Source organism: Salvelinus sp. IW2-2015, linkage group LG37 (assembly GCF_002910315.2).
Source record: "Salvelinus sp. IW2-2015 linkage group LG37, ASM291031v2, whole genome shotgun sequence".
Lineage (NCBI taxonomy): Eukaryota > Metazoa > Chordata > Actinopteri > Salmoniformes > Salmonidae > Salvelinus > Salvelinus sp. IW2-2015.
In genome coordinates, this window is record NC_036876.1 from 1,721,583 (window position 1) to 1,732,931 (window position 11,349).

Here is an 11,349-nt window from a genome sequence, read left to right on the forward strand (position 1 = left end):
TGTGGGAATGGTCCGTGGACACTTAAGGGAAAGTAATGTCAAATGTGTTTCATGAAGGACAGGAAACACACATAACCGTGTCTCTTAAAGTGTACATTTCCCAGCTGTCTGGGAAATCAAAATATTGTGAAATGTGTGATTAAACATGAAGCTATTTGTGAAAATATGTAATGTTAACCTTCTAAATGAGTATGGATTTTCATATAAAGATTAATTAGTCAGTGGCCACACCCCCGTGAGGCCAGACATCACATTAGGTGTCATCGAACCGCCCCTTTTTCCACAGAGTATAAAACCCACTTCCTACAAAATATACATTAACTCAGAGAACGCCGGGACAGAGTCCCCACATTGGAATGGCCACAATTCTATACTCCACGGACACCATGCAGCTGTAGTTTTGGCTACACGGCTGAAAATGGTTAAACTCTGAGACTATTGATCACTACAGAAGGAGCAAATTCTAGGTGACACAAGAATTACTAGTCTGCAGCTAGAAATTACGTAAACCTAGAACGAGAATACCGACAACCGCCGAAGCATCTATCCTATGAGAACATTTCCGAATGTTACTCTGAAGTATCCATTCTAACCACCTACAACCACAAAAGACATTGTGACTTCTGGGAAAGTTAACTAGAGACTCTGATGAACTCTACAGGACGATCGAGTATTCCAACAGAGAAGACGACATCATACGGGCAAAAATATATACATTGCAATTATTCTTGAATGAGCGGCCGTTCATGTGCAAAGGATTATAATTTCAATGATTATAATTATCCATTCTCAGTCCCCACCCCTTTCCTTTGTCTACCAAGCAGTCATTTCGGCTTAGCCCACTAGGGACTTTTCAATCATTGTTGGTAACCAATATCTACTGTTTGTTACGCATTTCTGTGATTAGTTAGTAAATACATTAAGCCAATTTGTATATTGCTGATTCATTATGGAAACTAAGGTTCATGCAGATATTCAAGGGTTCGCGACGTTCAGTAATGAGAACTGATGACGTAAAAGTAATAATTCATTAAATCTAAGACTAATTGATCAGATATTTTAATATCTGAAGTTATATTTGGGAAATTAGAACTAAATAAATGTCCGTGGGCCTGACTTCCTAGTTAATGTTTACATTATTAGTTTAATCACATAATAATTAAACCTAGAGAATTTATTTGATAATATAGTCTTCACATTTAATGATAGTCCAGACACATTTATATAACCAAGTTTGCTGTAGTGGTTTTCTTTCCTAGGACTTTGGTTGAATATCATTTCAGAGGCCATTTACTTGATAGAACATCTTTATTTAAAAGCTGCAGATTGAAGTACAAAAGTAAAAACATTTTTCTCTGTGAATTTGCTGTACTGTAGTTACATAGTTAATATATGTTATTGTGGATGTAGCGAAATTCCTAGCTCCAACTGTGCAGTAATATCTAAGAATACACAATTCACAAAAATCAAAAAGTAAAACAATGGAATAGAAGTTTTAGGATAAGCAATGTCGGAGTCCGGTCTCCATTCGTGTGTGTGTGTATACACACGCACACACACTCCATGAATTTGCTGTGCTGTAGTTGTTTATAGCTTTCAATTTACCTCTAGACTTATAAAATATATAATGAAAGACATAAAAAGGTCAACTGTTTCACAGTAAGGATTTTTAGAAGATATTTTTATCCAAAGATCAATCCCTTTATTAACAAATACTTAACATGTTTAGTAAAGCAATACTCAAATTAAAGTATGGCAATACCCAACTAAATGTCTATTTTGATTAATCCAGCTATCAAAATAGTTAAAATGTAAAGCACTAGACTTCTGTGTATTAAAGCAAGTAAGAATCTGGACAGTAAGGTCAATCAAACATTAGCTTTTCCTGACCATGTTACCTAACCCGAGGAAAACTCTGGGCCTTTGTTATACAGTATATTGGCTATCACTTGGGTACCACAGTTTTTCCTGGTAAAATCACACAGTGAGGAAGAACTCAGGCCCCTAATCAAGTGGCTAAAATGTGATTGGTCAACCTCTGAACAGAATGGGTTGTTGTCAAGGTTGCATCCCAAATGGCACTCTATTCCCTGCATAGTGCACTACTTTTGACCAGGGCCCATAGGAGTGCAGTCAAACTTAGTGCACTTTATAGGGAATAGGGTGCCATTTGGGACACATCGCATGCCATGTTTTGTCTCAGCTATGTTTCACAGCACTGATGATGAGCGGGGCCGTGTTCTTTCCATCCTGGTTGAGACAGGGACTAAATATCGGATACAAACTCTCACTGAAAGTATCCACGAACGTGAAGAGGTGTGTGCGCGCCTTGACGTCGTAGAACAACAACTGGCCACCTTCGTAGTCAAGGAAGATGCCAATCTTCTGGGGGTGAGAGGTCAGCTGGAGGGATTGTCGAGTGGATGCCAGAGCCTTGACCTCCCCACTCTTCAGCCACAGGCACCAGTACCTATGTGATGAATTGACATTAGATTATTATTCTTGCTAAATATCACATCCATAAATTATCTGTAAATATATTAGCTAATGTTAACTGCAGCATTTGTTCATGTCTATTCATGTACCCTTATCGGCACGTGTTAGCAATACAATTAAAATAAAACAAACAATATTTTAAAAAGGTAGGATTAAATAATTACTTTGCTACACTGAATAATATGCTCTGTAACAATAAGGTCATGAAATCTATCTCGACTCTTTTTGAATATGTTATTTTTATTATACATTTTGTATACATTTGTTTACCCCCTTTCTCTCCCCAACTTTTATCTTGTCTCATCGCTGCAACTCCCCAACGGGCTTGGGAGGCAAATAAAGGTCGAGTCATGCGTCCTACGAAACATGACCAGCCAAACCGCACTTATTAACACCCTCCCGCTTAACCCGGAAGCCAGCCTTACGAATGTGTCGGAGTAAAACCGTTCAATTGACAACAGTGGTCAGCCTGCAGGCGCCCGGGCCCACCACAAGGAGTCGCTAGTGCACAATGAGCCAGGTAAAGTCCCCCCGGCCAAACCCTCCCCTAACCCGGACGACGCTGGGCCAATTGTAAGCTGCCCTATGGGACTCTCGATCACGGCCAGTTGTGATAAAACCTGGGGTTGAACCCGGGTCTGTAATGGCGCCTCTAGCACTGCGATGCAGTGCCTTAGACCACTGCACCACTAGGGCAATTTGTGATGTTTTGTGTTCAAATTTGTGGAAGGATGTGTTGCTTTTTGTATTACATTTGAACTTTTATCCTTCAAAATTAATGACATTTTAATTGAAAAAGTAAAACAATTAAATAGAAAGTCAGCATTACCCTCCGTCAGGGCTCAGCTTTATCTCTCCTTTCCGGCGTGCCGATGCCCGCATCACACCCACAGTCCAGGCAGTCTTGCGGCCCACCTCAACCTCCCAGTAATGGCGTCCAAAGGAGAGGCCCTCGCGAGCGAGCACGAAGAGGGCGGGGCTGAAGCGACAAGTGCCTTCCGACTGGTTGTGCTTCCGTTCCTCGTATATCACCTGGCGACCATCCTCTGACAGGACCAGGTTCCTCTGGGCAGTACCCGGGTCCAGGTACACTTCAGCTGGAGGAGCAGAGAGAGAGAGAGAGCCGTGTTGAGAACAGTGCTGATTCTATTTAGAACAGCATTGATTCTTATGAGAAGAGAGTAAGTTATATTTGGAAGAGGGTGGGTTATATTGTGACCAGTCCAAGTTCCATTTAAAACAATGTATGTACTGTAGTTGACCAAACAAAATGGAGGAGTGGACATATCCCTGGAGTAAACAACCGGTGGAGGCTGCTGAGGGGAGGACGGCTCATAATAAATGTCTGGAACGGCGCAAATGGAATGGCATCACATTGAAACCATGTGTTTGATGTTGTTGATACCTTTCCACTTACTCTGCTCAGCCATTACCATGCCGCCCTCCCCAATTAAGGTGCCTCCAACCTCCACTGCAGGTTTGTATCAAATCCTAACTGTTATAATGACCCAGTACTGACACTGTATTGTGAAGTATAGACAGAGCTGAATTACTGAGGTTCATCAAAGCCTTACAATTTTCCTCTAATATCGACCAACATTTAAGTAGTCCACAGGATTCTGTCATTAACGTTAAAACAAAGTTGTTTCAAAGAGGAGTATGTTTAGCCAAATCACAGTTGAAAGTCAAATTCGCACCAATCAACAACAAAAAAAAACACAGGTAACTGTACTCACTTGCATAGTTCTGCAGCTGCCTGAGCTCTGCAAGACAGAGCGAGAACAAAAATAGTTACTTGAAATTGGAAAGAATTAACCAAAAGACAGAGCAAACTAGAATGCTATTTGACCCTAAACAGAGAGTACATAGTGGCATAATACCTGACCACTGTGACTGACACAAAATTAAGGGAAGCTTTAACTATGTACAGACTCAGTGAGAATATCCTTGCTATTGAGAGCTGCAGCAGCCGTAGGCAGATCTGGCTCTAAAGAGAAGACAGTCTACAGGATGTGCCCACTGCCAACAAAATGAGGTTGGAAACTGAGCTGCAATTTCTAACTTCCTGCCAAACGTGTGACCATATAAAAGACACATATTTCCCTCAGATTACACAGACCCACAAAGAATTTGAAAACAAATCATATGTTGATATCTCCAATATCTATTAGGTGAAATGCCACAGTGTGCCATCACAGCAGCAAGATTTGTGACCTGTTGCTACAAGAAAAGGGCAACGAGTGAAGAACAAAAACCATAGTAAATACAACCCATATTTATGTTTATTTATTTTCCATTTTGTACTTTAAAACTTCTTCAGGACTGATGGGTCACCACCAAGCAAACGGAGGCTAATGCGATAAGCATGAGGTTGTAAGTAGCAAGAACATTTCCCAGGACATAGACATATCGGACATTGGCAGAAAGCTTAAATTCTTGTTCATCTAACTGCACTGCCCAATTTACAGTAGCTATTACAGTGAAAGAATACCATGCTATTGTTTGAGGAGAGTTCACAGTTTTGAACATAAAACGTTATTAATAAACTAATTAGGCACATTTGGCCAGTCTTGATACAACATTTTGAACAGAAATGCAATGGTTAATTGGATCAGTCTGAAACTTTGCACATACACTGCTGTTATCTAGTGGCCAAAACCTAAATTGCAGCTGGGCTGGAAAAATACATTATGGCCTTTCTCTTGCATTTCAAAGATGGTACAAAAAAAAGCGACAGTCGGCGCGGGCGGGCGAGCAACAGGCGGCGCGGAGGTGGAGGTAAAGGTAAACGTGGAGGTAAACAAGCAGTGCTAATCCCACCTTCATGTGGCGCTGTCAGTCAGTCGCCTGTTGTTGCCATCTCATTACTAACAGATGGCTGACCTTTGGCATCTACTGTACTTCCATCGGATGACTCACTCTTTATATATAGAGGTGCTAGTCCAATGACCTACATCTAGATATCTACATAGACACCACAGTTAGTGGCTCCATTGGGGAGGACGGGCTCATGGTAATGGCTGGAGTGGAATAGTATCAAATACATCAAACCAATGCCATTCCATTGATGCCATTCCATTTGCTCCATTATGGCCATTATTATGAGCCGTGATAAACACTGACGTAAGGTCCGTTTGGTGGTTTTTTTCTTCCCTGCAGTTGAGATAAGGATTGAGTGAAACTAAACTGATCCAAGATTGGTGCCTACAGGTATATTCTATCTGGAGAGAAATGGGATTTGGAAACAGGAAGTGAGGTCACAGTAAGCAAGTGAAAATGGTTGTCTCTCGATTTTCACAGTTTTACACATTTGACTAAAGCCTTATACTGTAGATCAGGGGTAGGCAACCCTGGTCTTGGAGTGCCGTAGAACTCCATGTTTTTGATTTAACCGACGTGGAACACCAGGTGTGTTGAATTTAGGCAATCACTGGACTGATCAATTAGCTCAGTTGTTCAGGAGTGGTGCCCAGTGGCAACAAAATCCTGCAGTACCTGTAGCCTACCCCTGCTGTAGTAGTGCAGCACTATTTTACCCTGAAAAACAAGGTATAATTTGCTCTATATAATAATGGTTGATTTTACCCACCTTTTCCATACAGACTCTTCAATTCTTCCTGGAACCTGTCGACAAGGGTGCTGACGGATGATTGGATGGTTCCTAGATAGAGGTCTGTGTTCACACTCACGCCTGACCAATTACTGGTCTCTGGGAGGGGCGCCAGGGTGGGCAGGCTCTGCAGGGGAGGACGAGGAGGGGTTTAACTGTGGGTGTGTGTATGTGTATATGTGTGTGGGTCTGTGTATCCCCTCGTCATGTCTTAGCCTACCTGGAGGAAGATGACTTTATCCTGGTTCTGTGCCAGGGCGTCCAGCTCTCCGCTCCTCTTCCGGAGCTGGCTCAGTTCGTCCTCCAGACCTCGGGCCAGCTCCTGGGCATGCCTCTCCGCCTCACGCTGTCTCGTAGCGATCAGCTCCACCAGCTCAGCCTGGCTCTGCTCCACTAGACGCTGCAGCTCTGCATACACCTGCCAGCTGTCCTCCAACTCCCTCTGGGCAGTGCTCTATAAAGACAGGTGATAAGACAGACATACACAGACATTGAGACATTGTTCTATTTTTTTAATGTTTTATTTCACCTTTATTTAACCAGGCAGGCCAGATGATAACAAGTTCTCATTTACAACTGCGACCTGGCCAAGATAAAGCAAAGCAGTGCCACACAAACACATGGAATAAACAAACGTACAGTCAATAACACAATAGAAAAGTATATATACAGTGAGAGTCAGAGATGGGAGAGGACAGCGTGACATGTACAGACATTCTAGAGATACAGATAAATGCATTACCACAGCTAGACTCCAATCAAGTTGTAGAAACATCAAGGATAATCAATGGAAACAGGATGCATCTGAGCTCATTTGAATCCCATAGCAAAGGATCTGAATATTTTTATTTTTTTATTATAAATTTGCAAACATTTCTAAAAACCTGTTTTTACATTGTTATTATGGGGTAGTGTGTGTAGATCGACGAGGAAAACTATTAGAATAAGAATAAGGTTGTAACGTAACAAAATGTGGAAAAAGTCAAGGGGTCTGAATACTTTATGAAAGCACTGTACTGTGTACAGACATTCTGGAGATGGAGATAAATCCTTCACTCTCCTCCATCTCCCTCTGAGCACTGCTATAAAGACAAGATGATGCAGGAGAGAGGTTGTGTTGTGAAAACACACACGGCTGAGGTAGGTGTTTGAATGATGCAAAGTGACTAAAGCTGTGGACACGCACACCCACCCACCCCGGTTTGCCAACAGCACAACTCGCCAAACAGGTCTGGCTGCCTTATCTCCCTCAGCCCACATTCAAATATCTACCTGTTTGAGTTGGAGGAAACAGTGTGTGTTTTCTTCTACTTCCTTTCCATTTCACATGTTCATGATTACACAGGAAAGGTGTATAATACAAAAACATTGAAAATCAGAACCTATTAACAGAATTGGTTATCATCCCCCCATCTCCCCCATCCCTCCCTCCCTCCAGTCAGAAAGTTAACCCACCAATATATCCCATCCCTCTGTAACCTCATCGCATTTTTAAACATGGCTCAAGTGAACTGCAGTTGCACTGTGCTCTATTTACAGTCCATATCTGACCAGGAGACTGGTCGACCAGTGTAGCAGTGAACTTAGGAAGCTTTAGTGAGTGGGAAGTACAGCTAAAGAGAAAACAGGGTTGTTTACTACTGTTTACTACCATTTAGCCTAGTCTCAATTGGCTGTGTCTACAGTATGTAATCCCTGCAGGAATTGACCCCACGACCTTGGCTAGTGCCTGTCTATGTATTTGAGTGGCTACATTTTCTCTAGTCCCATGCCTCAGCTATTTACCTAAACAAGTGGCGGGGTGGTCGTTTTGCTGTTATTCGAATACCGGATTTCCCCTTTAAATCCTACAGAAATTCTACCTTATTAACCTCTTTGGTCCACAAAGGGAGTTTCCAGGAGGTTCTAGCTAAGGAGTATAGGATTAAAACAGGGTGTGGGCACTCATGTAAATGTTTGCACTGGCCACGCCGGTTAGTCTGCCTAGGAAATGGACCAGAGCCATTACAAACATGAGAGCAAAAACGCTTTCTATGGTAGTCAACTGTAAGACCTATCGTAAGGGCTGGGGACACTATGGGGGTAATGACACTATGCAAATGTATTCTATTTGATTTATACATCATAAATGTATTCACCATATGTCAAGAGATGTTTATGTTACAGAAATAATAGAATGGAAAAAAAAGGGTCCTGATCAAGAGGCAGTATGCCAATCAACTATAATGTACAATGCACTATTGTTGATTTGCTATGGTTTGCCCTTATGAATACAATCCAGTTTACACTCACTCAACCAAACACCACAAAAGACAAAGGTGGTGCATTTTGATGAAATCACCATTCATACAAGGGACTCACTTTTATGACCCGTATGGACTGGTTGATCTCCTCCAACTTCTTGGCCCGCTCCTTGATCAGGTGTTTCAGCTCCGACCTCCACTTGCCCAGATGACTCTGTGTGAGGGCAGAAAATATCCAAGTCTGATATTATGCCAGCAGCATACCACCCTGCATACCACTGTTGGCTTGCTTCTGAAGCTAAGCAGGGTCGGTCCTGGTCAGTCCCTGGATGGGAGACCAGATGCTGCTGGAAGTGGTGTTGGAGGGCCAGTAGGAGGCACTCTTTCCTCTGGTCTAAAAAATATCCCAATGCCCCAGGGCAGTGATTGGGGACACTGCCCTGTGTAGGGTGCCGTCTTTCGGATGGGACGTTAAACGGGTGTCCTGACTCTCTGAGGTCATTAAAGATCCCATGGCACTTATCGTAAGAGTAGGGGTGTTAACCCCGGTGTCCTGGCTAAATTCCCAATCTGGCCCTCAAACCATCATGGTCACCTAATAATCCCCAGTTTATAATTGGCTCATTCATCCCCCTCCTCTCCCCTGTAACTATTCCCCAGGTCGTTGCTGCAAATGAGAACGTGTTCTCAGTCAACTTACCTGGTAAAATAACGGTAAAATAAAAATATATATAGTACAGTACAAAACCAAAAATACACAAGAGGGGGTGCTTTTGTTGCAATTACTGGCTAGATGTGATGCAGATGCTAGGTGTGATGAATGCCGAATCGCCTCCGTTACCCAAGGGATGGCTGTACCCAACAATAATGTATCCACAAGTTATATAGTGTTACACATGTCTGTCTGTCTGCTGAGCTAATGCACTGTAGTGCTGCACAATTTCTGTAATTATAATCAACCAGGGTATCCTGTGCACTACAAGACTGTGTTAGCCCGCTGAGCTAAAGCCTGGCTATCAAGCCTATCTACCCTGGACTCACCATCTTCTTCTTCCACTCACGGTCGACGGAGACGATCTCGTGGGTCTTGTGTGAGGCTTCTGCGCAGGAGATGCAGACGCAGCCGTGGTCGTTACGACAGTAGACCTCCAGCAGGCGCTCGTGCTTCTTACAGATCTTCTCTTCCAGGTGGTGCATGGGCTCAACCAGGCGGTGGGACGTCAGAGACTTCACCTTCCTGTGTTTAGGTCAAGTTTAGCTTATGTGTCAGGGTGGGGGTCAATTACATTTCAACCATAGGGAGAAGGAGGAAAAATATATATATWTTTTTTTATTTCTCACTTGTGATGTCGGAGATGTGCTTCACAGTATGACCCGGGACAGTTGAGACAAGACTTCAATGCCTTCATCTTCCTCCCAATGCACGCATCACATGGCACCTCGCCCGCCCGGGCGAACTCTCCACCCTCCGTAGCAGCTGCCGGTGACTCTCCGTGAAACCCATGTCCCGCCGCCAGACACCCAGCCACCGCACCCGCCTTAGTGTTCGGTGAAGTCACCCCCACATCGAGCCCCTGGAACTGGGAAGAGATCTCGGCGAGGACCCGGTTGATGCTGAGCTCCGGCCTCCGGGTGTAGCTCTTCTTACACATGGGGCACTGGAACTTCTTGCTGTGATCCCAGTAGCCCTACAGAACGAGAAGGAGTCCATGGAAACACACACAAGAGAGGTTGGAAGCACATAGTCTAGTATTCTTCCTAGGTTCCTTAATACCTTCTAGAATGTTTTTCCTGGCCACGTTTCTTTGCTTTTTAGGGTCTAGGCCAGGTAACTGTAAAGCATTGTGACAACTGCTGATGTAAAAAAGGCTTTAAAGTTAATGTGATACCTGAAGACAGGCCTTGCAGAAGCTGTGTCCGCAGGGGGTCGAGACAGGCTCTACGAAGACCTCCAGACAGATAGAACATTGGAATGACTCCTCTGACAAGGTGCCCCCCCTCCCTGGGGATCTCACACCTGACAGGGGGGAGGCAAGGAGAGGGAGGTGAGTGAGAGCGTGTGTGTGCGGGCGAGTGAGTGCGTAAGAGGGAGAGACGAAAAAGCCAGTATGTTTAAAATGAGCACTACAGCCCTAACTTTTTAAACATCAACACAATGCTCACTCCCATCAGCAAACGGGTCATGAAAGATTCTTGTTCCAAATGCTTCAGCTGGAAACCATCCCTGGAATGTAGAAATGCAGGGTGTACGTCTACCTTGTACCTGCTCTAAGTTTTAAAATAATCTGTACGGATGCGCACAGTATTCCCTGTACAGTGCACTCTGGTCAAATGTAGTGCACTGATAGAGGATATGGTGCCCTTTGGGGCGCTACCTACTTGAATTGAAATGACATGCTTCGATAAATACCTTTTCAACTTCAAATAACGATACTGTTAACAAAACAGCTTCACAAATACAGGAAGTTTGAAGTAACAGGGAGAGCATATGGCAGAATAACCGATGTCAATTTCACAGAACTATTATCAAATTCATGCTAAAAAAAAACACTTTGACACTATTCTTTCATGTTGACTTTAAAAATAATTTCTCAGCCCATACCATTGATTCATACTTTTGTAAATTGTTCTATACTACATCAACATTTCTTTAACTGCACTCCTCACATACTGTGAAAAAAACCTGTCCAAACAAGTTTACAATCATTCTTGGTAACCAACTTGAGGATGACATATGAGATATATTACAACAATAAAAGGGATAAAAATGTTTATAAATATAAAAGGTTAACTTACTCTGCATGCTGATTAAGGTATCCTGTTTCTCGCGTGTCCACAGTCCCGTATGTCTCTGTACAGGACTCCGGAGCTTTCTCCCTACTCCACTGTATTGTACTGGCAGTCTCTCTATGGAAATCCACAACAGGTTTTGGCCCTGTGAAAACGAACTCACTACAGTGCCCCACCCGCTCTCTCTCTCAACATCACACGCCTTGCAGT

General features: G+C 43.2%; 1 protein-coding gene across 2 annotated transcripts; it reads right to left on the reverse strand.

The window, feature by feature from the left end:
- Nucleotides 1-1,289: 1,289 nt before the first annotated feature.
- Nucleotides 1,290-11,286, reverse strand: LOC111960023 (E3 ubiquitin-protein ligase TRIM39). Of its 2 annotated transcripts, XM_023981890.3 has the most exons (10): nucleotides 11,146-11,286; nucleotides 10,239-10,366; nucleotides 9,691-10,037; nucleotides 9,391-9,586; nucleotides 8,468-8,563; nucleotides 6,327-6,560; nucleotides 6,086-6,233; nucleotides 4,233-4,259; nucleotides 3,326-3,593; nucleotides 1,290-2,470 (listed from the first exon to the last, which is right to left on the reverse strand). In XM_023981890.3, exons 1-10 carry the CDS (start codon nucleotides 11,150-11,152, stop codon nucleotides 2,200-2,202), a joined length of 1,722 nt encoding a protein of 573 aa, XP_023837658.1. In that variant the 5' UTR covers nucleotides 11,153-11,286; the 3' UTR covers nucleotides 1,290-2,199. The 2 variants fall into 2 exon arrangements, with proteins under 2 accessions (XP_023837658.1, XP_023837659.1); XM_023981891.3 differs by lacking the exon at nucleotides 10,239-10,366.
- Nucleotides 11,287-11,349: the final 63 nt, after the last annotated feature.

Bases quoted from the DNA above. Each gene is read 5' to 3' on its own strand.
- LOC111960023 (XM_023981890.3), bottom strand. The intron at 4,260-6,085 runs GTGGGTAAAATC...TCTGTCTTGCAG, and splicing joins GAAGAGTCTGTATGGAAAAG to AGCTCAGGCAGCTGCAGAAC. The intron at 3,594-4,232 runs GTGAGTACAGTT...CTGCTCCTCCAG, and splicing joins GCAGCTGCAGAACTATGCAA to CTGAAGTGTACCTGGACCCG.